At 41.3% G+C, this 27681-nt stretch overlaps 1 protein-coding gene and 6 non-coding genes across 7 annotated transcripts; 6 read left to right on the plus strand and 1 right to left on the minus strand.

Annotated features, from left to right (window-relative positions):
- Positions 1 to 52: 52 nt before the first annotated feature.
- LOC123395051 (putative receptor protein kinase ZmPK1) lies at positions 53 to 2691 on the minus strand. Its single transcript, XM_045089970.1, is given in 2 exon segments — positions 53 to 2090; positions 2092 to 2691. Coding segments are annotated over 2 exon segments (2403 nt in total). The 5' UTR covers positions 2646 to 2691; the 3' UTR covers positions 53 to 241.
- A 932-nt stretch (positions 2692 to 3623) lies between these two features.
- TRNAC-GCA lies at positions 3624 to 3695 on the plus strand. Its single transcript has one exon. It is a non-coding gene; the product is annotated as a tRNA-Cys (tRNA).
- A 1518-nt stretch (positions 3696 to 5213) lies between these two features.
- On the plus strand, positions 5214 to 5285 carry TRNAC-GCA. The gene has a single exon. It is a non-coding gene; the product is annotated as a tRNA-Cys (tRNA).
- Positions 5286 to 6148: 863 nt separating this feature from the next.
- Positions 6149 to 6220, plus strand: TRNAC-GCA. Its single transcript has one exon. It is a non-coding gene; the product is annotated as a tRNA-Cys (tRNA).
- An 864-nt stretch (positions 6221 to 7084) lies between these two features.
- TRNAC-GCA lies at positions 7085 to 7156 on the plus strand. Its single transcript has one exon. It is a non-coding gene; the product is annotated as a tRNA-Cys (tRNA).
- An 862-nt stretch (positions 7157 to 8018) lies between these two features.
- Positions 8019 to 8090, plus strand: TRNAC-GCA. Its single transcript has one exon. It is a non-coding gene; the product is annotated as a tRNA-Cys (tRNA).
- Positions 8091 to 8954: 864 nt separating this feature from the next.
- On the plus strand, positions 8955 to 9025 carry TRNAC-GCA. Its single transcript has one exon. It is a non-coding gene; the product is annotated as a tRNA-Cys (tRNA).
- Positions 9026 to 27681: the final 18656 nt, after the last annotated feature.

A 27681-nucleotide genomic window follows, 5' to 3' on the forward strand; every position in this document is an offset into this window, starting at 1 on the left:
CTTTAGCAAACCCCTACGTTAAGATCAATTTGAAATAATCTGCTCCCTCTGATCCATATTAATTGTCATGGCTTTAACACAATATTTTTTTTATCGGTCTATTACATTATTTTATCAATGACTACAACTAGAAAAAAGATCACAGATTTTCCACATTGTTTCACTCATACATACTTGACCTTAAAATAAACTATTGTTGCCGTATTTAAAACACACCAACAAAATCAAATTACTACTCCTGCTACTTATCAGCTTCATCAGATGATAGGAGAGTCTGAACAACAGATTCCATAGTCGACCTCTTTCTTGCATCTTCCTCCAAACAAGAAACGATCATTTTGATCAATGTTCTAGCCTGCACATAGCTGAACTGCCCACCCAATTTGCAATCCACAAATTCATCAATCCAGGAATCATCATTTCCTTCCAGTTTATCCGCAAGCACTGTGACAAGCTTCCTGAGCACCATGTGCACCTCTGCATCTGAACCAACGGTCAGCTCCGAGACTCTGCTTCCAGATAAAAGCTCGAGAAGCACGACCCCGTAGCTGTACACATCGACTTTCGACGTGATAGGGCGGCCGGAGATCCACTCGGGAGCAATGTAGCCCGCTGTCCCTCGCACATGAGACGTGTTCTCGGTGGATCCACCTCGGTTTAGTAACTTTGCCAACCCAAAGTCGGTGATCTTAGGCTCAAAGTTTTGGTCCAAGAGTATATTCTCGGGTTTCACATCACAGTGAATGACCCATTCTAGGCACTCATGGTGAAGATAGGCCAATCCTTTCGCAACACCTACTGCAACATTGAACCGTTGCTTCCAGTTCAGCAAGATGCTGCTTTTGTCACCGAATAAAATGGTAGCCAGTGAGCCATTCTCGACATATTCACAAACCAACAGCCTGTGGGATCCTTCTGAGCAAAAACCCCATATTCTCACTAGATTCATGTGGTAAATCCTAGCAATCACACTCAGCTCAGCCTGGAACTCTTCTTTGCCACCACTTATATGCTTCAGCTTCTTCAGAGCAACCGGTCTTTCATCTTCTAGGACACCCTTGTACACCACGCCTGAGCTTCCCCTTCCTAGCTCGACCTTGAAATCCGTCGTCGCCTTCACAAGTTCTCTGTAACTGTATCTTCTAAAATGACTAGCCATCACCTTGTATCCTTCCTCGGCTGCCCATACTTCAGATGGCCTAAGCTCTCTTCTTAAAACAAAGAACCATGCGAATGCTATAAAGGAAACTTCAACAACGAAAAATGCAACTATGAAACCGTAGAAGTATAACCACTTTGACTCTTCCACACTGGTGCTATGCACTTCTAGAATTGGTGGTATGCTCATCTGGTTGCAGTCAAGACGAGGTGGTGCAGGATCAAACACGTCGGAGCGAGGGAAAGTTGTATTTGAAACATTTACCCTGGCAGGGAGCTTGAGATATATTGTCCGCACATCGTTTGTTGGGTAGGTCCGTCCACTGAAAAGGCTAGCTTTTGGGTAGCATGACCTTGTATCTTCCTGGTATTGAAAGCCTTTGCAGGTGCAGTCACTCATGCAGGTATTCCTACAATAATAAAAGGAAACCGAGAGCAAATGTTTCTGATCAGAGCCCCAAAAATCTGTATGCTTGAGCTTCACAAACTTCATAGGTTCCTGATGATCACATGTTATGTTGACAATAGCCCTACAGCCTTCAGTCCAATTACCAGGGTTGCTCATCACATAGCCTGGTGCACATGAACATGTAGGTTTAGGTGAGTAGTGACAGATTCCATTAGGACCGCATAAGCCATGGACGTTGCAAGGTTGAGACATTGCTGCCATTGAAACTGACCATGACCCATCTAAGTCATTCAAGCTATACAACCGGAGATTACCATCAGGGTCTAGAGTTAGCCTTCTCTTAATCCCTGGCCCTGCATCACAGGCCACCAGTGGTTGACCATCAGCAAAATCACTCGACCCAAAACTCCCATTACTGTCCAAAATCCCCAATCTAGTGTTGTTATACTGGTTTCTATTATCCTGATAGAGAGTCTGGTCAGGGTCTGGCCAGTATATATCCGAAACTTCAGGAATGTCATATAAGATCACTGAAACGGAATATGTAGCTACCAGAAACATGTGACCGGGTTGTAGGCACTAACTTTGTAGAAGCAGTCATGCGCTGTGTTGGTAGTAAAGTGTCTGTGGGTGAATCAAAACTTTGCCATATTACCTTACCATCGGTATCCTTCAAGACGAAATTACCAGTATCCAACAGCTGAGCATGCTGAACATTTGTGGAGTTGCCACCGGCTTGCCACACAGCCGCGCCATCGTAATCTTTGAGGACCATATTGCCATCCTTCTGCAAGGTGAAGGCTGCCCTTTTGACATGGACAGGGCGGTCGCGATTTGCACTCCAGACGACGGTTTTGTTTGCCGCCTTGGAGTACCATATCGAAAATGTGAAGGCGTTGGTGTAGATGCAGTAGAAGCCGCAGGAGAAGGTGCCATCTGGCGATTGCAGTATGTCGGTTTCGAAGGCTTCGACGGCTAGAGAGGATCCCAATGACAGAGTGTCATGTGCTACAGCTCTTGAAACTAAGAGCAGAGCCATGGAAGTGGTGGCAAGCAGAAGTGAAAGAGTAGGAGTCATTGTTGCAGAGATGGCTTCAACTCATGTTGGCACAAGTATACTACTTATAAACATCGTAAAAAAATCCTTGTTTTCACATATTCACGCCATTTTTGTGGGCGATGCAAGCATACAAAAAAAGGGAGACGCGGTCATATCAGACTAGTTTTTTCACCATTATAATCCGGGAAAAAGACATATAGACATGAGGATGGAGAACAAAAGCAAGAATCAAATCGACGTTGCAGTGATTGCGGAAAGGAACCAAGTGACCCGTGCGTGAGTTGTTCCAAAGGGCCGAGGCCGATCTTCATTAATAAGAGAACAATAAGTCATTCGCGAAAAAAAAATACAGTGGCGCTGAGAGAGACTCATCGAGAGCAAGATGGCGAGAATAATAAGAGCTACAATTAAGCATGACATGGCCATCTGGTTCGTGTCGACTATCGAGGCAGGTTCGCTACCGTTGTGCTTTGTTTGACGAGATAAGAACACCGATTGATTCCCCTTCAGCATGTCCCCCATGTGGGTTCTGTTTGATCATGAACAGTGTTTCCGCATAGCTATGTACTCCCTTCATTCCTAACTACATACGGAGCAAAATGATTGAATCTATACTTTAGAATATGTCTATATACATTCATATGTGGTTCATAGTTGAATCTTTAGAAGGTCTTATATTTAAGAATGAAGGGAATACTTATGAACCTCAACTGTAGGCGGGGAAATATCTAGAGCAGGTCTCAAAGATTTCTGCTTAAAATGCAATCACTAAGGATTCGGAATAAAAATCATGCCAGCAGAAGGACAATATGAGAAGAGCAGTAACATATAAATTTGAAACCATTTTCATATACATTGCAATAGACTACGTGTCTACGTTAAGACATATCAGTGGAAATATGCAATAGAGAAACTCAAATACGACACGAAACAATCAGCTCGCAGTATTGATACTTACAGTCATATAAACTTAAGGTCAAACGGAGTAGCAACAAAGGGTCCATAGCTCAGTGGTAGAGCAATTGACTGCAGATCAATAGGTCACCGGTTCGAACCCGGTTGGGCCCTCTCATTATTTTATTTTTCTATTTATATTTCCTTGTCTTGGCCTTCCACACCTTCCTCAGAAGTGTTTACTCTTTTTTTTTTAGAATTGTTATGCTTACATTAGATGGTCAGACAGTAGTTCTCAGTTACTTCAAAATTAAGGAGACGGGTGTTTTGACACACAGGAGCATAGTTTTTAAAATGTATTTTGAAATGTTAGAAAATTTGAAAAAAAATCACGCGTACATCTCCACATTCTATGTGCTCAGAAAGTTGTTTCACAAAAAACTGCCAATTTTTTTGTCATGTGTGAAAAAGACAAAGTTCAGTGTTATAAATGGCTTTTAACGACACATTTCTTTGTCTTTTTTACACAACCCACAGAAAATGCAAATTTTTCATAAAACTTGACGTGCAAACATAGAATATCGAGATGTACTTGTCAAATTTTTGTTCAAAATTTTTTGACATTTTATAATATTTTTTCCATCAATGAATTTCCATAAAATGTGCCAAAATGAATTTTCGAAAATTAAGGCAATCATGTATTATATTTTTTCGTACGTACTCAGAAAGACATTTCACAAAATACTGCCAAATTTTGTGTCACGTGTGAAAAAGACAAAGTTTAATGTTAAAAATGGCTTTCCACGACACATTTCTTTGTCTTTTTTACACGAGCCACAGAAAATGCCGGTTTTCCATAAAACTTGACATGCACACAAAGAATATCGAGATATACTCGTCAAATTTTAGTTCGGAATTTTTTGACATTTTAAAATGCTTTTTCCATGAATGAATTTCCATAAAATGTGCCAAAATGAATTTTCGAAAATTAAGGCAATTATGTATTATATTTTTTCGTACGTACTCAGAAAGACGTTTCACAAAATACTGCCAAATTTTGTGTCACGTGTGAAAAAGTAAAAGTTTAATGTTAAAAATGGCTTTCCACGACACATTTCTTTGTCTTTTTTACACGAGCCACAGAAAATGCCGGTTTTCCATAAAACTTGACATGCACACGAAGAATATCGAGATATACTCGTCAAATTTTAGTTCGGAATTTTTTGACATTTTAAAATGCTTTTTCCATGAATGAATTTCCATAAAATGTGCCAAAATGAATTTCCGAAAATTAAGGCAATTGTGTATTATATTTTGTGGAGCATGTAGACTTATATATGTACTTTTGCACACGTAGGAAGAACATTTCTCCAATTAGGCCTCTTCAAAAGAATATAAGAATGGTTTGCATGACCCAAAAGTATCATGTTACATAAAAACAGGAATTGGCAAAGCACAACTTGAAGTACATGTACCTAATTTATGATGGCACATAGAACTAAATCAGATGTGTAACTTCCTAACTAGCATTCTAATCTATATGTAAATCTGTAAGGATAGAAAATATGTTCAATTTGCATTCATAATATAGAGTGAACCAATTAATATTTAAACACGGGGATATGGGCGCACCGTCTATGTTATTGATTATGTGATGATATATTCCTTAGGGTCAAAATCAAAAGTATTAATGGGTCCATAGCTCAGTGGTAGAGCAATTGACTGCAGATCAATAGGTCACCTGTTCGAACCCGGTTGGGCCCTATTTGTTTTTTTCCTATTTTGTTCCCTTTTTCAACTACTATCTTAGCCTTCCACTCTTTTTTAACCATATTTAGCTTTATGACTTCCTCATCCATTATGCATTTTTTGGCATGTCGATTATTCTTGGAGAGAATTGTTATCTTTATATTAGATGGTTACCGCTATTTAAATATTTGTTAATTAAAAATTAAGGCAATTATATGTATAGCATGATAGACTGATATACATACTTTTAGACGTCTAGGAAGAACATTTATCTAATTAGGCTCCTTCAAGAGAATCTAATAATAGTTCATTAAGCCCATTTTTTAAAGAAGCCAATTTATGTTTTGTGCATGACTTGCACACCTTATGTGTTATGTGTTGCCTTCCTCATTGTATGTGACTTGCCTATATAAATTTTAAAATGCTTTTTCCATGAATGAATTTCCATAAAATGTGCCAAAATGAATTTCCGAAAATTAAGGCAATTGTGTATTATATTTTGTGGAGCATGTAGACTTATATATGTACTTTTGCACACGTAGGAAGAACATTTCTCCGGTTAGGCCTCTTCAAAAGAATATAAGAATGGTTTGCATGACCCAAAAATAGCATGTTACATAAAAACAGGAATTGGCAAAGCACAACTTGAAGTACATGTACCTAATTTATGATGGCACATAGAACTGAAATCAGATGTGTAACTTCCTAACTAGCATTCTAATCTATATGTAAATCTGTAAGGATAGAAAATATGTTCAATTTGCATTCATAATACAGAGTGAACCAATTAATATTTAAACACGAGGATATGGGCGCACCGTCTATGTTATTGATTAAGTGATGATATATTCCTTAGGGTCAAAATCAAAAGTATTAATGGGTCCATAGCTCAGTGGTAGAGCAATTGACTGCAGATCAATAGGTCACCGGTTCGAACCCGGTTGGGCCCTATTTGTTTTTTTCCTATTTTGTTCCCTTTTTCAACTACTATCTTAGCCTTCCACTCTTTTTTAACCATATTTAGCTTTATGACTTCCTCATCCATTATGCATTTTATGGCATGTCGATTATTCTTGGAGAGAATTGTTATCTTTATATTAGATGGTTACCGCTATTTGAATAGTTGTTAATTAAAAATTAAGGCAATTATATGTATAGCATGATAGACTGATATACATACTTTTAGACGTCTAGGAAGAACATTTATCTAATTAGGCTCCTTCAAGAGAATCTAATAATAGTTCATTAAGCTCATTTTTTAAAGAAGCCAATTTATGTTTTGTGCATGACTTGCACACCTTATGTGTTATGTGTTGCCTTCCTCATTGTATGTGACTTGCCTATATAAATTTTAAAATGCTTTTTCCATGAATGAATTTCCATAAAATGTGCCAAAATGAATTTCCGAAAATTAAGGCAATTGTGTATTATATTTTGTGGAGCATGTAGACTTATGTATGTACTTTTGCACACGTAGGAAGAATATTTCTCCAATTAGGCCTCTTCAAAAGAATATAAGAATGGTTTGCATGACCCATAAGTATCATGTTACATAAAAACAGGAATTGGCAAAGCACAACTTGAAGTACATGTACCTAATTTATGATGGCACATAGAACTGAAATCAGTATGTGTAACTTCCTAACTAGCATTCTAATCAATATGTTAATCTGTAAGGATAGAAAATATGTTCAATTTGCATTCATAATACAGAGTGAACCAATTAATATTTAAACACGAGGATATGGGCGCACCGTCTATGTTATTGATTATGTGATGATATATTCCTTCGGGTCAAAATCAAAAGTATTAATGGGTCCATAGCTCAGTGGTAGAGCAATTGACTGCAGATCAATAGGTCACCGGTTCGAACCCGGTTGGGCCCTATTTGTTTTTTTCCTATTTTGTTCCCTTTTTCAACTACTATCTTAGCCTTCCACTCTTTTTTAACCATATTTAGCTTTATGACTTCCTCATCCATTATGCATTTTTTGGCATGTCGATTATTCTTGGAGAGAATTGTTATCTTTATATTAGATGGTTACCGCTATTTGAATAGTTGTTAATTAAAAATTAAGGCAATTATATGTATAGCATGATAGACTGATATACATACTTTTAGACGTCTAGGAAGAACATTTATCTAATTAGGCTCCTTCAAGAGAATCTAAGAATAGTTCATTAAGCCCATTTTTTAAAGAAGCCAATTTATGTTTTGTGCATGACTTGCACACCTTATGTGTTATGTGTTGCCTTCCTCATTGTATGTGACTTGCCTATATAACTTTTAAAATACGTTTTTGCATGAATGAATTTCCATAAAATGTGCGAAAATGAATTTCCGAGAATTAAGGCAATTGTGTATTATATTTTGTGGAGCATGTAGACTGATATATGTACTTTTGCACACGTAGGAAGAACATTTCTCCAATTAGGCCTCTTCAAAAGAATATAAGAATGGTTTGCATGACCCAAAAATATCATCTTACATAAAAACAGGAATTGGCAAAGCACAACTTGAAGTACATGTACCTAATTTATGATGGCACATAGAACTGAAATCAGTATGTGTAACTTCCTAACTAGCATTCTAATCAATATGTAAAACTGTAAGGATAGAAAATATGTTCAATTTGCATCCATAATATAGTGAACCAATTAATATTTAAACACGAGGATATGGGCGCACCGTCTCTGTTATTGATTACGTGATGATATATTCTTAGGGTCAAAATCAAAAGTATTAATGGGTCCATAGCTCAGTGGTAGAGCAATTGACTGCAGATCAATAGGTCACCGGTTCGAACCCGGTTGGGCCCTATTTGTTCTTTTCCTATTTTATTCTCTTTTTCAACTACTATCTTAGCCTTCCACTCTTTTTTAACCATATTTAGCTTTATGACTTCTTCATCCATTATGCATTTTATGGCATGTCGATTATTCTTGGAGAGAATTGTTATCTTTATATTAGATGGTTACCGCTATTTGAATAGTTGTTAATTAAAAATTAAGGCAATTATATGTATAGCATGATAGACTGATATACATACTTTTAGACGTCTAGGAAGAACATTTATCTAATTAGGCTCCTTCAATAGAATCTAATAATAGTTCATTAAGCCCATTTTTTAAAGAAGCCAATTTATGTTTTGTGCATGACTTGCACACCTTATGTGTTATGTGTTGCCTTCCTCATTGTATGTGACTTGCCTATATAAGTTTTAAAATGCTTTTTCCATGAATGAATTTCCATAAAATGTGCCAAAATGAATTTCCGAAAATTAAGGCAATTGTGTATTATATTTTGTGGAGCATGTAGACTCATATATGTACTTTTGCACACGTAGGAAGAACATTTCTCCAATTAGGCCTCTTCAAAAGAATATAAGAATGGTTTGCATGACCCAAAAATATCATGTTACATAAAAACAGGAATTGGCAAAGCACAACTTGAAGTACATGTACCTAATTTATGATGGCACATAGAACTGAAATCAGTATGTGTAACTTCCTAACTAGCATTCTAATCTATATGTAAATCTGTAAGGATAGAAAATATGTTCAATTTGCATTCATAATACAGACTGAACCAATTAATATTTAAACACGAGGATATGGGCGCACCATCTATGTTATTGATTAAGTGATGATATATTCCTTAGGGTCAAAATCAAAAGTATTAATGGGTCCATAGCTCAGTGGTAGAGCAATTGACTGCAGATCAATAGGTCATCGGTTCGAACCGGTTGGGCCCTATTTGTTTTTTTACTATTTTGTTCCCTTTTTCAACTACTATATTAGCCTTCCACTCTTTTTTAACCATATTTAGCTTTATGACTTCCTCATCCATTATGCATTTTTTGGCATGTCGATTAGTTCTTGGAGAGAATTGTTATCTTTATATTAGATGGTTACCGCTATTTGAATAGTTGTTAATTAAAAATTAAGGCAATTATATGTATAGCACGATAGACTGATTTACATACTTTTAGACGTCTAGGAAGAACATTTATCTAATCAGGCCCCTTCAAGAGAATCTAAGAATAGTTCATTAAGTCCATTTTTTAAAGAAGCCAATTTATGTTTTGTGCATGACTTGCACACCTTATGTGTTATGTGTTGCCTTCCTCATTGTATGTGACTTGCCTATATAAATCGTGTCACTTGTGTTGATATTATGTGGATGACTTGCTTATGTTACGAGTGTGAGTTGCTAGTGTTTCTTTTATTACTGCCTGGAAATAATAATGGTTGTGCTTACCCCCGACAAATGTTTGTATGATTTTGCCGACGCTATGTATGTGAATTGCCCGAGCTACTTTTATGGAGTTGCCATGGTTTGATGCAAAATATGATGTTTAGTAGAAAAACACTTACGTGTAGCTTGTCGTAGTCCCCTGGCCCCTTATTGTCTTTCTTCATGACCTTTGTTATGAGATCAGAATTCCAAATGGATGCTTTTGGTATCGTGCTCATCAACATCCAATGAGTCGATGTACATATATTCATAGTGCGGATTAAAATGAATGGCCTGCATGCATAGACTATAAAAAGGGCTGGCCAATTTTTTTATCGAAAAAGATGTACTTGATATTGTACTTACAACTAGGTGGAATACACAACAAAAAACCATTTTTTCTTTTCCCAAAGGCCCACGAATGCCAACCCTAGCTGATCAACAACAAACTCACATATATTAGTGCCTTTGATAACACTCGTGCACATGACAATGGTGTAGCATCGTGGAGAGATACTTAATCTTGTAATTGTAGCAAGGAAGCATGGTAATGCAACTGCCAACCACTGTTGGCAACCCCTCTCATATATTCAATCATTTTGCACCATGTTGTGAGAGTAGGGGCATTTTGCCTTCGATCTCGCATATACTTTTAAACATACTTTCAGTCATTGTTTGGGAAGCCCCATATCCTCCGAAATGTGGAACATACATATGTTTACTCTTTTCTGCATTGAGAAATTGTACCATTGCATACTACAAAATGAGGCGTACAAAATGGAAGTAAATGCGAAATGCACGTAGTAATTCTATTTTGCACAAATGAAAGTGGAGCATGATATCATCATATATCCATATCACACCTTCTCTACCATTATATCCTTATTCAACTTTTTGCAGAATATAATGAATTGGTACTGACACCAGATGCACTCATTCCACCTAGGTTACCAATACACTTTTGAAGTGTAGCAACACCCATTACCTGAAACAAAACTAAAATATGTACATCAAACACACTGTTTGTCTCCGTGAACTAATACCATAAAATAATATGAACAATTATCCATGGAATAAAGATCAACAATGGATTTCTCCATGGAAAATACAACATGACTTCAAGCAACTCCTCGCATGTACCGGGGTTCATCAACTCTGATTAGCTGCAAGATTCAATCTTCAGCTATTATTGAGTGAGTGCTATTAAGATTGATGCCATTGTTTCATCATGTACCGGGGTTCTCAAAGACAATTGTCAAGTGTGGCACACATGCAAGTCGTCTCCACCGACGCCTCGCCCCCCCCCCCACAATCAATTGTGCATCCTCCAAAGAATCTACCTCACAAATGCAGTTGTAAGACATTGGTTCTCCCACCAAGTTAATAATCTAGTTAAACCTAAAAGGACGTACTTGAGACAATTACAAATTTCATATAGAATTAGCACTTGAATTAACAATCAAAAACAGTAAGAGAATAAGGGATTACTTGTGGAATCTTTGTTAATGCACATTGCTATCCTATCAATGATCACGCCATGGCTTCGTATCATGATGGCAGAGTGTTTTGATGTGCTCCTCGATCTCATAGGGATTCTGTCAAGTACCATGTGTGCAGATTATATGTCGACAACTTCAATATATGGCAGGGGCATAATACACTCACCAGCAATCGGCCTCGTGATTCGTTCATACAACTATAGGAAAATCCTGAGAAAAAGTGACACAAATTAAGCTTACTTCCTCACAAGCAGTGGAGGAGATGGTTGGTAGTTGTCATCATCATCATCATCGATAATCACCTAGGCGAGGTACAAGCTAAAAGGAGTTGCACATGAGCGTGTGATGAGGGGACTTCAAGCATTTAAAAGTGGTGGACAATGTCACTGCGGACCCTATCCTCATGGCAACCCTGTCCTCAAACAATCAATACTTGGATCACAATTAGGCATCCATCTAGTGCAACTCGGAAGCAATCAAAAGTAATAAATTGGTTAGGAAGAAATTTCAGGTGGAAGCGAATCAAATCAATAAGGGGAGCATGTACCCGGTGAAGGCATCGGGGGCATGGTGTACTCACAGATGAGGTTGAAGAAGTGGAACCTGCGGTAGGGACACCGCTGTGAGGAGGAGGAGGAGTGCCATGACTGGGTGTTGGAATTATGCCCTAGAGGCAATAATAAATATAGTTATTATTATAATTCCTGTATCAAGATAATCGTTTATTGTCCATGCTATAATTGTATTGAATGAAGACTCATTTACATGTGTGGATACATAGACAAAACACCATCCCTAGCAAGCCTCTAATTGGCTAGCCAGTTGATCAAAGATAGTCAGTGTCTTCTGATTATGGACAAGGTGTTGTTGCTTGATAACTGGATCACGTCATTAGGAGAATCACGTGATGGACTAGACCCAAACTAATAGACGCAGCATGTTGATCGTGTCATTTTGTTGCTACTGTTTTCTGCGTGTCAAGTATTTATTCCTATGACCATGAGATCATATAACTCACTGACACCGGAGGAATGCTTTGTGTGTATCAAACGTCGCAACGTAACTGGGTGAGTATAAAGATGCTCTACAGGTATCTCCGAAGGTGTTAGTTGAGTTAGTATGGATCAAGACTGGGATTTGTCACTCCGTGTAAACGGAGAGGTATCTCGGGGCCCACTCGGTAATACAACATCACACAAGCCTTGCAAGCAATGTAACTTAGTGTAAGTTGCGGGGTCTTGTATTACGGAACAAGTAAAGAGACTTGCCGGTAAACGAGATTGAAATAGGTATATGGATACTGACGATCGAATCTCGGGCAAGTAACATACCGAAGGACAAAGGGAATGACATACGGGATTATATGAATCCTTGGCACTGAGGTTCAAACGATAAGATCTTCGTAGAATATGTAGGATCCAATATGGGCATCCAGGTCCCGCTATTGGATATTGACCGAGGAGTCTCTCGGGTCATGTCTACATAGTTCTCGAACCCGCAGGGTCTGCACACTTAAGGTTCGGCGTTGTTTTATGCGTATTTGAGTTATATGGTTGGTTACCGAATGTTGCTCGGAGTCTCGGATGAGATCACGGACGTCACGAGGGTTTCCGGAATGGTCCGAAAACGAAGATTGATATATAAGATGACCTCATTTGATTACCGGAAGGTTTTCGGAGTTACCGGGATTGTACGGGGAATGACGAATGGGTTCCGGGAGTTCACCGGGGGGGGGGGGCAACCCACCCCGGGGAAGCCCATAGGCCTTGAGGGTGGCACCCCAGCCCTTAGTGGGCTGGTGGGACAGCCCAAAAGGCTCTATGCGCCAAGGAGAAGAAAATCAAGAGAGAAAGAAAAAAAAGGAGGAGGTGGGAAGGAAGGGGGACTCCCTCCCACCAAACCTAGTCCAACTCGGTTTGGGGGGGGAGAGTCCTCCCCCTTGGACTCGGCCGACCCCCTTGGGGCTCCTTGAGCCCCAAGGCAAGGTCCCCTCCCTCCCACATATATATACGGAGGTTTTAGGGCTGATTTGAGACGACTTTTCCACGGCAGCCCGACCACATACCTCCACGGTTTTTCCTCTAGATCGCGTTTCTGCGGAGCTCGGGCGGAGCCCTGCTGAGACAAGGTCATCACCAACCTCCGGAGCACCGTCACGCTGCCGGAGAACTCTTCTACCTCTCCGTCTCGCTTGCTGGATCAAGAAGGCCGAGATTATCGTCGAGCTGTACGTGTGCTGAACGCGGAGGTGCCGTCCGTTCGGTACTAGATCGTGGGACTGATCGCGGGATTGTTCGCGGGGCGGATCGAGGGACGTGAGGACGTTCCACTACATCAACCGCATTCACTAATGCTTCTGCTGTACGATCTACAAGGGTACGTAGATCACTCATCCCCTCTCGTAGATGGACATCACCATGATAGGTCTTCGTGCGCGTAGGAAATTTTTTGTTTCCCATGCGACGTTCCCCAACAGTGGCATCATGAGCTAGGTTCATGCGTAGATGTCTTCTCGAGTAGATCACAAAAGTTTTTGTGGGCGGTGATGTGCGTTTTGCTGCCCTCCTTAGTCTTTTCTTGATTCCGCGGTATTGTTGGATTGAAGCGGCTTGGACCGACATTACTCGTACGCTTACGAGAGACTGGTTTCATCGTTACGAGTAACCCCCTTTGCTCAAAGATGACTGGCAAGTGTCGGTTTCTCCAACTTTAGTTGAATCGGATTTGACCGAGGAGGTCCTTGGATGAGGTTAAATAGCAACTCATATATCTCCGTTGTGGTGTTTGCGTAAGTAAGATGCGATCCTACTAGATACCCTTGGTCACCACGTAAAACATGCAACAACAAAATTAGAGGACGTCTAACTTGTTTTTGCAGGGTATGCTTGTGATGTGATATGGCCAACGATGTGATGTGATATCTTGGATGTATGAGATGATCATGTTGTAATAGAAATATCGACTTGCACGTCGATGGTACGGCAACCGGCAGGAGCCATAGGGTTGTCTTTATACTAACGTGTGTGCTTGCAGATGCGTTTACTATTTTGCTAGGATGTAGCTTTAGTAGTAATAGCATGAGTAGCACGACAACCCCGATGGCAACACGTTGATGGAGATCATGGTGTGGCGCCGGTGACAAGAAGATCGTGCCGGTGCTTTGGCGATGGAGATCAAGAAGCACGTGATGATGGCCATATCATGTCACTTATGAATTGCATCTGATGTTAATCCTTTTATGCACCTTATTTTGCTTAGAACGACGGTAGCATTATGAGGTGATCTCTCACTAAAATTTCAAGACGAAATTGTGTTCTCCCCGACTGTGCACCGTTGCTACAGTTCGTCGTTTCGAGACACCACGTGATGATCGGGTGTGATAGACTCAACGTTCACATACAACGGGTGCAAAACAGTTGCGCACGCGGAACACTCGGGTTAAGCTTGACGAGCCTAGCATGTGCAGACATGGCCTCGGAACACATGAGACCGAAAGGTCGATCATGAATCATATAGATGATATGATTAGCATAGGGATGCTTACCACTGAAACTATACTCAACTCACGTGATGATCGGACTTGGGATAGTGTAAGTGGATCATGAACCACTCAAATGACTAGAGAGATGTACTTTTTGAGTGGGAGTTTAGCATATAATTTGATTAAGTTAAACTCTAATTATCTTGAACATAGTCTAAAGTCCACTTTGAATATATTTGTGTTGTAGATCATGGCTCACGCGACAGTCATCCTGAATTTTAATACGTTCCTAGAGAAAGCTAAGTTGAAAGATGATGGAAGCAACTTTGTAGACTGGGCTCGTAATCTTAAGCTAATCTTACAAGCTGGGAAGAAGGATTATGTCCTTAATGCTGCGCTAGGAGATGAACCACCCGCTACGGCTGATCAGGATGTTAAGAACGCTTGGTTAGCACGTAAGGATGACTACTCAATAGTTCAATGTGCAGTCTTGTATGGCTTAGAACCGGGACTTCAACGTCGCTTTGAGCGTCATGGAGCATTTGAGATGTTCCAGGAGTTGAAGTTTATCTTTCAGAAGAACGCCCGGATCGAGAGGTATGAGACCTCCGATAAATTCTATGCTTGCAAGATGGAGGAAAACTCGTCTGTCAGTGAACATGTGCTCAAAATGTCTGGGTACTCAAACCGTCTAGCTGAGCTGGGGATTGAACTCCCGCAAGAGGCTATCACTGACAGAATCCTTCAATCACCGCCGCCAAGCTATAAAAGCTTTGTGTTGAACTACAACATGCAAGGGATGAACAAGTCTCCCGGCGAGTTGTTTGCGATGCTGAAAGTCGCAGAGTCTGAACTCCGTAAAGAACATCAAGTGTTGATGGTGAATAAGACCACTAGTTTCAAGAGAAACGGCAAAGGCAAGAAGGGCAATTCGAAGAAGAGCGGCAAGCCTGTTGCCAATCCGCCGAAGAAACCCAAAGCTGGACCTAAGCCTGAAACGGAGTGTTACTATTGCAAGGGTATGGGTCACTGGAAGCGCAATTGCCCCAAGTATCTGGCAGATAAGAAGGCGGGCAAAGAAAAATCAGGTATATTTGATATACATGTTATTGATGTGTACTTAACCGGCTCTCGTAGTAGTGCCTGGGTATTCGATACCGGTTCTGTTGCTCATATTTGCAACTCGAAACAGGAACTGCGGAATAGACGAAGGCTAGCGAAAGATGAAGTGACGATGCACGTAGGAAATGGTTCCAAGGTTGATGCAATCGCCGTCGGCACAGTGTCACTTCAGCTACCGTCGGGATTAGTGATGAACTTAAATCATTGTTATTTAGTGCCTGCGTTGAGCATGAACATTATATGTGGATCTTGTTTATTGCGAGACGGTTACTCTTTTAAGTCAGAGAATAATGGTTGTTCTATTTCTATGAGTAACATCTTTTATGGTCATGCACCGAATGTGAGAGGATTGTTCATATTGAATCTTGATAGCGATACGCATATAAATAACATTGAGACCAAAAGAGTTAGAGTAAACAATGATAGCGCCATATTTTTGTGGCACTGCCGCTTAGGTCATATTGGTGTAAAGCGCATGAAGAAACTCCATGCTGATGGACTTTTGGAGTCACTTGACTTTGACTCACTTGACACGTGCGAACCATGCCTCATGGGCAAGATGACTAAGACTCCGTTCTCCGGAACAATGGAGCGTGCAAGTGACTTATTGGAAATCATACATACCGATGTGTGAGGTCCGATGAGCGTGGAGGCACGCGGCGGATATCGTTATTTTCTCACCTTCACTGACGATTTAAGTAGATATGGTTATGTCTACTTGATGAAGCACAAGTCTGAAACATTTGAAAAGTTCAAGCAATTTCAGAGTGAAGTAGAAAATCATCGTAACAAGAAGATCAAGTTCCTACGGTCTGATCGTGGGGGTGAATATCTGAGTTTCGAGTTTGGTACTCACTTAAGACAATGTGGAATTGTTTTGCAGTTAACACCGCCTGGAACACCACAGCGTAATGGTGTGTCCGAACGTCGTAATCGTACTTTGTTAGAGATGGTGCGATCTATGATGTCTCTTACTGATTTGCCGTTGTCATTTTGGGGTTATGCATTAGAAACAGCTGCATTCACTTTAAATAGGGCACCATCAAAATCCGTTGAGACGACACCATACGAACTGTGGTATGGCAAAAGACCAAAGTTGTCGTTTCTTAAAGTTTGGGGATGTGATGCTTATGTGAAAGTGGTGATCAAACGCTTTGATGAGGTGATCAAAGCATTTATGGACTGGTGCAAGCATCTCGGAGTTGGAACAAACGCTTTGATGAGGTGATCAAAGCATTTGGGTTTATACAAGTGGTTGGAGAATCTTGTATTTACAAGAAAGTGAGTGGGAGCTCTGTGGCGTTTCTAATATTATATGTGGATGACATATTACTGATTCGAAACAACGTAGAGCTTTTGGAGACCATAAAAGGTTACTTGAATAAAAGTTTCTCTATGAAGGACCTAGGAGAAGCTGCTTACATTCTAGGCATTAAAATCTATAGGGATAGATCAAAACGCCTGATAGGACTTTCACAAAGCACATACCTTGATAAAGTTTTGAAGAGGTTCAAAATGGAACAGTCCAAGAAAGGGTTCTTGCCAGTGTTACAAGGTACGAGATTGAGTAAGACTCAGTGCCCAGCAACTGATGAAGATAGAGAGCATATGCGCTCCGTCCCCTATGCTTCAGCCGTAGGCTCTATCATGTATGCAATGTTGTGCACTAGACCGGATGTTAGCCTGGCCATAAGTATGGCAGGTAGGTTCTAGAGTAATCCAGGAGTGGATCACTGGACGGCGGTCAAGAATATCCTGAAGTACCTGAAAAGGACTAAGGAGATGTTTCTCGTGTATGGAGGTGACGAAGAGCTCGCCGTAAAGGGTTACGTCGATGCAAGCTTTGACACAGATCCGGACGACTCTAAGTCGCAAACCGGATACGTATTTATTCTTAATGGGGGTGCAGTAAGCTGGTGCAGTTCCAAGCAAAGCGTCGTAGCAGATTCTACATGTGAAGCGGAGTACATGGCTGCCTCGGAGGCGGCTAAGGAGGGTGTCTGGATGAAGCAGTTCATGACGGATCTTGGAGTGGTGCCAAGCGCACTGAATCCAATAACCTTGTTCTGTGACAACACTGGTGCCATTGCCTTAGCAAAGGAACCTCGGTTTCACAAGAAGACCAGACACATCAAACGACGCTTCAACCTCATCCGCGACTACGTCGAGGAAGAGGACGTAAATATATGCAAAGTGCACACGTATCTGAATGTAGCAGACCCGCTGACTAAATCTCTTCCACGGCCAAAACATGATCGACACCAGAACTGTATGGGTGTTAGATTTATTACAATGTAATTCACATGGTGATGTGAGGGCTAGATTATTGACTCTAGTGCAAGTGGGAGACTGTTGGAATTATGCCCTAGAGGCCAAAATAAATATAGTTATTATTATAATTCCTGTATCAAGATAATCGTTTATTGTCCATGCTATAATTGTATTGAATGAAGACTCATTTACATGTGTGGATACATAGACAAAACACCATCCCTAGCAAGCCTCTAGTTGGTTACCGAATGTTGTTCGGAGTCCCGGATGAGATCACGGACGTCACGAGGGTTTCCGGAATGGTCCGGAAACGAAGATTGATATATAGGATGACCTCATTTGATTACCGGAAGGTTTTCGGAGTTACCGGGAATGACGAATGGGTTCCGGGAGTTCACCGGGGGGGGCAACCCACCCCGGGGAAGACCATAGGCCTTGAGGGTGGCACACCAGCCCTTAGTGGGCTGGTGGGACAGCCCAAAAGGCTCTATGCGCCAAGGAGAAGAAAATCAATAGAGAGAAAAAAAGGAGGAGGTGGGAAGGAAGGGGGACTCCCTCCCACCAAACCTAGTCCAACTCGGTTTGGGGGGGAGAGTCCTCCCCCTTGGACTCGGCCGACCCCCTTGGGGCTCCTTGAGCCCCAAGGCAAGGTCCCCTCCCTCCCACCTATATATACGGAGGTTTTAGGGCTGATTTGAGACGACTTTTCCACGGCAGTCCGACCAGATACCTCCACGGTTTTTCCTCTAGATCGCGTTTCTGCGGAGCTCGGGCGGAGCCCTGCTGAGACAAGGTCATCACCAACCTCCAGAGCGCCGTCACGCTGCCGGAGAACTCTTCTACCTCTCCGTCTCTCTTGCTGGATCAAGAAGGCCGAGATCATCGTCGAGCTGTACGTGTGCTGAACGCGGAGGTGCCGTCCGTTCGGTACTAGATCGTGGGACTGATCGCGGGATTGTTCGCGGGGCGGATCGAGGGACGTGAGGACGTTCCACTACATCAACCGCGTTCACTAACGCTTCTGCTGTACGATCTACAAGGGTACGTAGATCACTCATCCCCTCTCATAGATGGACATCACCATGATAGGTCTTCGTGCGCGTAGGAAATTTTTTGTTTCACATGCGACGTTCCCCAACACTGGGTGGCATGAGGGGGGCATGAGTAGTGATAGGCGGCGTAGCGGACTGACGACTAATGAACGACGGTGGAGTGACGAACGTCTAGAGGAGTGAAGGCACGACATGCAAGGTGGCGGTCACCGTCTGGATGCGCAACGGAGGAGCGGGTGAGATTAGTCATTAGTGGCTTGATGTTTTTCTTCTGCTTACAGTCCGCTCGGCTGTAATTGCTAAGCGCACACTAAACATTGGATTAGATTAATCTTAGTACTCCCTCCGTCCCGATGTATAAGTCATCTTAGGTTGTGCATCGTGATCAAGACGAAGAGGAAAACGAGAGAAATCAATGTTAATTTGCTAATTAATACTATTGCATGCAATGAATTGATCACTGCATGTCACGCCAGTTAGTCTCAAGTCATTAAAAACATACATGTTCCACGTCTTTTATTGGTTGATTCCTTTATTCATGTCAAAAATAAGAAACGAGGTGAAAGTTAATGCACCACGCCTAAGTGTTCTCGTATTATAGCAAAAGAGCATGTGTGTTGCAACGAGAGCAAACCATACAACACATCCTAACCTAATAATCATAACTTGAGACCTTTATTTAAACTCACATATACGTTGTCTCTTTTTTGTGAATACATCTATGCTCTCTCTCTCTCTATAACTCTCTCTCTCTAAGATGAACATCAACTTTTCTGTTTTCATGTAATGTTTTGCCGAGGCATGCATATGCGATTATTGATAGTTTCTTTTGTCTTCAATCTCATTTTGATGAGGTGTTTATTTGCAACACGATAGTTAAATATGTAAAATAACATCATATTTAGATTGTAAGCATCACTATAGATTAAAATTACATTCTAAATAGATTTTTTTTAAATAAAGTAAACTAACATTATATTTTGATTCAACACATTTTTAAAATCAAAGTTCATACATAACAATTTAAAATTAGAGTTACAGTTTAAAAGATATAATTTTTAAAGTATTTGTCAGTTATAATTAAACCACAGATTAATTAATAACATGGATCGGCCTTGGTATGAAAAAATGGATTGTGCGCTATTAATTAAAATTACAGCATAAATATAATTTTAAAATTATTAAATAGGTAAAATAACATCATATTTAGATTGTGCGCATCACTATTGATTAAAAATACATTATAAGCAGAATTTTAAAAAGTTCAGTAGATAAATTAACATTATATTTAGATTCTACATATGTTTCTAATAAAATTTCATATATAATAATTTAAAATTGAAGTTACCGTTTAAAAGATATGATATTTTAAAGTATTTATCACTTATAATTGAACTACAGATTAATTAATATAAAACTGCAGGGGTGTTTCTGGAAACATACGGTTCGTATTTTACTAAAGTATGTACTGTGGGTTTATTTTATGAAAACTGAAGGACGTTTCTATAAAAATTACAAAAAGCGATTTTGTTCTCTCACTTAAATCCTAACTGTGGGTTAATTTCAAAAAATAGTAGGGGGTTGACGTCAGTTGTGCTTCCCTCGCAGTGGCTTCAGAAAAGTGATGATCCTGCAATCTCTAGTGTTAGCTAGACGAATGCTTATGACAACTAACCTTCTCCTGCAACGGCACCAGAAGAATGCTGGTCACTCCCCTGCAATGAAACTGGAAGAATGTTGTTGATGGCCCACCAGCGCGTGGGTTCGCAGCAGTTTTCGAGGGTAGAGTATTCGACCCAAATTTGTAGATCGCCAAAAGGAGGTGAGAGAATACTCTCGAGTATTAGCAGCTGAATTTGTCAGATTCAACCACACCTGAAAGATTAGTATCTGCAAGCACAATAGTAACAACAAAGTAATATGATAACAACGGTGTCAGAAACGATCTGTTGACGGCAGACTATTCCTAACGATTGGATCAATGGCGCTTCCGTTGCCGCGTTGACGGAAGTTGTCAATTCATGTCAACGATCAGGCGAACCAACAGTGTAACGAGCAATAGCAGTGGCAAAGAACAACAGTAGTGACAGCAGTAGCAAGTAGCAACAGTAGCAGTAGAGCAAAATAACTGACAATAGTAGCAACAGTAGTAGCAGCAGCAGTAGAGAAAGACAAGTAACAACAGTAGCAACAGTAGTAGCAGCAGCAGCAGAGCAAGACAAGTAACAGCAGTAGGACAAACTCGTAGGCAATGGGTCGGTGATTTTTTTGGATGATATTCATCATGCAACAGCTATAACACGGAGAGATATGTGGCTAGCTCCCGTTCGTCAATGTGATGTAGGCATGCATTCCGTGTGTCGTCATACGTGCTTAGGAAAAATAACTTGCATGACATCTATTGTCCATCCCTCCCGTGGCAGCGGGGTCCAAAAGGAAACTACGGGATATTAAGGTTCTCCTTTTAATAAAGAACCGGACCAACGCATTAGCACTTGGTGAACACATGAACTCCTCAAACTATGATCATCACCGGGAGTGGTTCCGGTTATTGTCACTCCGGGGTTGCCGGATCATAACACATAGTAGGTAACTACAACTTGCAAGATCGGATCTAAAACACACATATATTGGTGACAACATAATAATTTCAGATCTGAAATCATGGCACTCGGGCCCTAGTGACAAGCATTAAGCATGGCAAAGTAGTAGCAACATCAAATCTCAGAACATAGTGGATACTAGGGATCAATCCCCATAAAAACTAACTCGATTACATGATAGATCTCATCCTACTCATCACCGCCCAGCGAGCCTACGAATAGATTACTCATGAACGATGAAGAGCTTCATGGAATTGGAGAGGGAAGAAGGTTGATGATGACAATGGCGATGATTTCCCCTCTCCGGAGCCCAAGACGGACTCCAGATCTACCCTCCAGATGAAGAACAGGAGGTGGCGGCACCTCCGTATCGAAAACGCGACGAAAATTTCTCTTTTTTATTTTTTCTGGGACGAAAGACAACTTATAGAGCTGGAGTTGGGGGCGCCAGGTGCCTGTGGGCCCCACAAGCCTGCCCACCGCCACCAGGGGGGTGGTGGCGGAGCAGGGGCTTGTGGCCCACTGGCCCACCCCCTGAGGTGGAACTTGGCACAGATATTTTTGATATTTTCCAAAACTGCTCCCCGTAAATTTTCAGGACGTTTGGAGAACTTTGATTTCTGCACAAAAATAACACCAAGGCAATTCTGCTGAAAACAATGTTAGTCCAGGTTAGTTCCATTCAAATCATGCAAATTATAGTCCAAAACAAGGGCAAAAGAGTTTGGAAAAGTAGATACGTTGGAGACGTATCAACTCCCCCAAGCTTAAAACCTTGCTTGTCCTCAAGCAACTCAGTTGACAAACTGAGAGAGAAAGAAAAACTTTGACAAACTCTGTTTGATCTTGTTGTTGCAACTATTTTTAACTCATAACCAGAATTTCAGCAAGATCACAAGTTAACCACATAAGCAAATGACACAAAGGTCTCACGGTAAACTAATATCAATGGCATAATCAGCTAACGAGCAAATAATAATGAGTTTCAAATACCAACACTTCAATCAAAACAAGCATGAAGCAATATGAATAGGTGGTATCTCGCTAGCTCTTTGTGAGACCACAAAACATAAATGGAGAGCACTTTCAAAGATCAAGGGCTGACTAAACATTGTAATTCATAGCAACGAAGATCCAGCCATAGTCATACTCAATATCAATCAAAAGCAAAGCATAAAAATGATAGAGGTGCTCTCTAATTGGTGCTTATATAAGAGGAGGATGACTCGACAGGAAAATAAATAGACAGGCCCTTCGTAGAGGGAAGCATTGATTTGCAGAGGTGCCAGAGCTCAAGCTTTGAAAACAGAGATAATAATTTTGGGTGGCATGCTTTCATTGTCAACGCAATGACCAACAGTTCTCAATATCTTCCATGCTACTCATGCTATAGGCGGTTCCCAAACAGAAAAGTAAAGTTTTAACTCCCCCACCACCAATCAATCACACTCCACGGCTAGCCGAATCCTCGGGTACCGTCCATGCTAACATCAATCCGGGGGAGTCTTGTTTTACAGTAATGTTTTCGATTTAAGCATGGAATTGGGCATCCCAAATACCGGCCCCTTTCTCGTGAAGGACTGTGAATAAACACATGTCGAGGATAACACTCCTAGCATGGAAGATACCAATAGCCCTCTGTCACCACATCAGCGGTTCGGGCATGCAAAACAGATTTATTTCTTGAAGGTTTAGAGAATGGCACATGCAAATTTACTTCGAACGGCAGGTAGATACCGCAAATAGGTAGGTACGGTGGACTCTCATGGAAACACTTTTGGGTTTATGGAAGTGGATGCACAAGCAGCATTCCCGCTTAGTACAAGTGAAGGCTAGCAAAAGACTGGGAAGCGACCAACTAGAGAGCGACAACAGTCATCAAGATGCAATGAGTTTGACTAACATTGAATGCAAGCATGAACAGGATATAAATCACCATGAACACGAACATCATAGAGGCTATGTTGATTTTGTTTCAACTACATGCATGAACATGCGCCAAGTAAAGCCACTTGAAACATTCAAAGGAGAATACCATCCTATCATACTACATCATAGTCATCTCAAAATCTATGTTGGCAATCAAGACAAACCATTATAAGCTCTCAGCTAAATAAGCATGGCATCAGAAACTATGATCTCTAAGTTGTCATTGCAAACATGGTTCTCTCACAACAAAGCTAAATCTGGGTCGACAAGCTAGTCATATTTATAAAAACAAAATAGATAGAGTTCATACCAGCTTTTCAGTCTCAGTCACTTCATCATATATCATCATTGTTGCCTTTCATTTGCACGACCGAACGATGTAAACAATAATAAGCGCATTGGACTAAGCTGAATCTGCAGGCAAACACAAAGGAGAAGACAAAATAATATGGCTCTTTTGAAAGCTAAACAGGTAAGCATGTAAGAACCACTAAGCATTATAGCCAATATCTTCTACCTTGACATAAAGAAAAAGAAAACTATTTACACGGGAAAGCTCCCAACAAGCAAAAGAAGAAAGAAAAATCTTTTTGGGTTTTCTCAAAAGGACAGAAAACAAGAAAACAAAAAGAAACTAGCATGGATGGTACAGTGGCAAAGTGTAAACACCGGCTAACAAAATGAAAGCATAAGCATGAATGTAAAGTCGGTGAGAACACGTACTCCCCCAAGCTTAGGCTTTTGGCCTAGCTTGGTCTACTCCCATGGATGATCCTAGCGAAACCCAAAGTCATAATGGGTGTTATACGGGAGTGTTGCAGCCACTGCCTGAATAGCTGCCCCACGAAGTCGAGCAGCAGTCGCCTCCCTCTCATACTCCTCTGCCTCTCCTATGGTTATGTAGTATCTTCGTTTAACCTGAAAGTCAAAGAAAGCAGGAGCAGGAAGGGTAATATGGAAAACACGTTGCCGGTTAAATATCAAGCGGTATAGGAGAGATCCATGATCTCTCTCAAGGAACTGGTAGCGTGTTAGAGCGACACGATCAAGGTAGGCTGTACGGAGAGGAGGGTCTTCTGGACGGATGGTTACTCCAAGAAAATTTGCTAAGCGTGTAACATAAACTCAACCAAAGAAATCCCCCTCACTAGCATTTTTATTCAGCCTCCTTGCTATAATAGCTCCCATATTGATGCTCCTGTCATCTGTTACTGCGCTCTTAAGGATACTAAGGTCGGAAGCGCATAGGTGACAATGTGCACCCTTGCCGTTAATGCACCTACCTATGAAGAGGGCAAGGTAGTGCAAGGCAGCGAAATGGATGCTTCCTATGGTGGCTTGCGTGATATCTCTGGTTCCTCCCACAGTTATACTGGAGACAAAATCTCTGACCGAAAACTTAGGAGGATCAATAACACTACCTCCATCGGGTATCTTGCAAATCCTATTGAAATCCTCCAGACCCACGGTATAGGATTTATCGTACAGATCAAATAGTATGGATGATTCATGCCCAGCTAAAAGTTTAAATCTACGCACGAAAGAGGCAGTGAGCACAACATACTGTTCACATTTCTCTGAGAGGAATTCTTCTAACCCGGCATTGCAGACAAGTGCATAAAACTCATCCTTGAATCCTGCTTCGATCATGAACTCATCGGAAGGCCATTCACATGGTTGCACCGGTGCATCCCTTAGTTGAAAAGGTTCAGGCTCCCGAAAAGAGATACGAGGACCCTTCTTACTTGAGGAACCACCATGAAACTTTCTCCCGAACATAATTTCCTTATGCTGAAATTTTTGAAGTTGAAGAGAAAAGTGAATAAAGACCCACCACACCTTGTAGCAACTACTCCTACTAGTGCCTAGAGACAATCACGCGCTAAAACTACTTGGGACCAGCTAAAATCAACTTTTCTAGCTCAAGAATAGGGCCACCAAGGTAGCAAGAATCCGCGAAGGATAAAGCACTAGAGCAAAAACTAATTGGACCAATGGAGGAGTCACTTACCAAGGAGTAATTTCCCCCGAAATGGTTCGGAGAATGGTGCTTTGAGCAAGGAGATCGAAAATCACAGCAAAATGAGCAAGAACACGGGTTTGAGCTGCGAAACAATTTTTTCTGGAGGTGGAAGAAGAGGCTGAGAGCTGGAGTGAGTGGAGGGGGTGCCTGTGGGCCCCACAAGCTTGCACCCCGCCACCAGGGGGTAGGTGGCGGTGGGGGGGCTTGTGGCCCACTGGTCAGGCCCCCTGACCAGCTCTCAGGCCCAGAAATTTTAAAAAATTCCAGAAAAAATCATACTAAATTTTCACGACCATCGGAGAACTTTTATTTTCGAGGTATTTTTCTCCGGGACGCTAAAACAAAAAACAGGAAAAGCTAAACTAATTCTATCATTTTTCTTCTAAGCAACAGAAAATGAAGACTCAAAACAGAGGTATGTGACTCTCTGATTCATCCGTTTCATCGTCATTGGAAGAAATCCGTCAATGGGGTTGATCAAATCCTTATGACAAAACCTTCTCGAATCGCAAGAGAGAACAGAGAATTTTCGAATAGCCACTAAGTCACCTCAATGGGGATATGAATCTCCCCAACAAGAAAATCATACTTCATCTTGACATGAGGAATATGGCATTCAAAGCTCCCAATAAGAATCGATGAAGTCTTTTCAATTGCATTGATGCAATGTACTGGATATCGTTTCTTCGGAAAGTGCAATGTGTGCTCGTTACCGTTGACATGGAAAGTGACATTGCCTTTGTTGCAATCTATAACAGCCCCTGCAGTGTTTAAAAAGGGTCTTGCAAGGATGATAGTGTCACGCCCAAGATGCGACCCTATCCTTAATTTGGCATGAAGGCCTCGTCAGGGATAGAAGCGCATCTCGTCGTGTCACAAGAATGGATATCGTTACAAGTACATGTACTGAAAAGATGAGATATAAATAGAATTGGCTTACACTCACCACAAGCTACATGAGAGTCACATCAGTACATTACATAAACATCAAGAGTAAGAGCAGGGTCCAACTACGGACGAAAACAAACGAGAAAAATAAGAACAACGTCCGTCCTTGCTATCCCAGGCTGCCGGCCTGGAACCAATCCTAGATCGATGAAGAAGAAGAAGAAGAAGAAGCAAGTCCAAATGAACAATCAACGCGCTCGCGTCGAGTAACCTTTACCTGTACCTGCAACTGGTGTTGTAGAAATCTGTGAGCCACAGGGGACTCAGCAATCTCATTTCCAAAGGTATCAAGACTAGCAAAGCTTAATGGGTGAGATATGGTTAAGTGGTGAGGCTGCAGCAGCGGCTAAGCATACATTTGGTGGCTAACTTACGAGTACAAGACATAAGAGGGGGAAGATCTACGCATAGCGGACGGGAACTACTGATGATCAAAAGAATGATCCTGAACACCTACCTACGTCAGACATAACCCCACCGTGTCCTCGATCGGAGTAAGAACTCACGAAAGAGACAATCACGGTTACGCACACAGTTGGCATGTTTTAATTAAGTTAACTTCAAGTTATCTAGAACCAGTGTCAAACAAAGTTTCCACGTTGCCACATAACCGCGGGCACGGCTTTCCGAAAGATTTAACCCTGCAGGGGTACTCCAACTAGTCCATCACAAATTACCACAAGCCGCATAGAAATCCTCAATCACGAAGCTCGCGATCTCGTCGGATTCCCTAGTGGAAAACCTCAACTCTGAGATTACCCAAAGCATCACCGGAATCCCGATGTACAAGATATCTCGTCAAAGGTAAAACTAATCCAGCAAGGCCGCCCCGGCGTGTCGATGATCCCGATAGGAGCCGCGTATCTCGTTCTCAGGACACGACGGATAAGCGAAGCGTACGAGTGCCAAACCTCGAGTTTCCTCGCGGTGGCCCCACACGGTGCTCTGTTTTGGACCAGCTCCATCAGCACTGGCCCTACCTGTATTATGTAGAATTACTCCTCGGGTAGCTCTAACTCCCTATGCATTTCAGTGTTATCAAATTATTATGTTGGGCAAATGTAGTACCAATGTTGGGCCTTGCCAGACCAGCTTTAATCTAAAACGAATTATCAAGGGGGTCCCCATAACAACCCCGATCGTGTTAGGAGCGCTCAATTATGGAACATAACACCGGTAGCCGAAACTAAGGGGGCAAAGGTGGAACAAAACACCAGCTAGAAAGGCCGAGCCTTCCACCTTTTAC

The sequence above is a fragment of the Hordeum vulgare genome, chromosome 5H, assembly GCF_904849725.1.
Source record: "Hordeum vulgare subsp. vulgare chromosome 5H, MorexV3_pseudomolecules_assembly, whole genome shotgun sequence".
Classification (NCBI taxonomy): Eukaryota; Viridiplantae; Streptophyta; class Magnoliopsida; order Poales; family Poaceae; genus Hordeum; species Hordeum vulgare.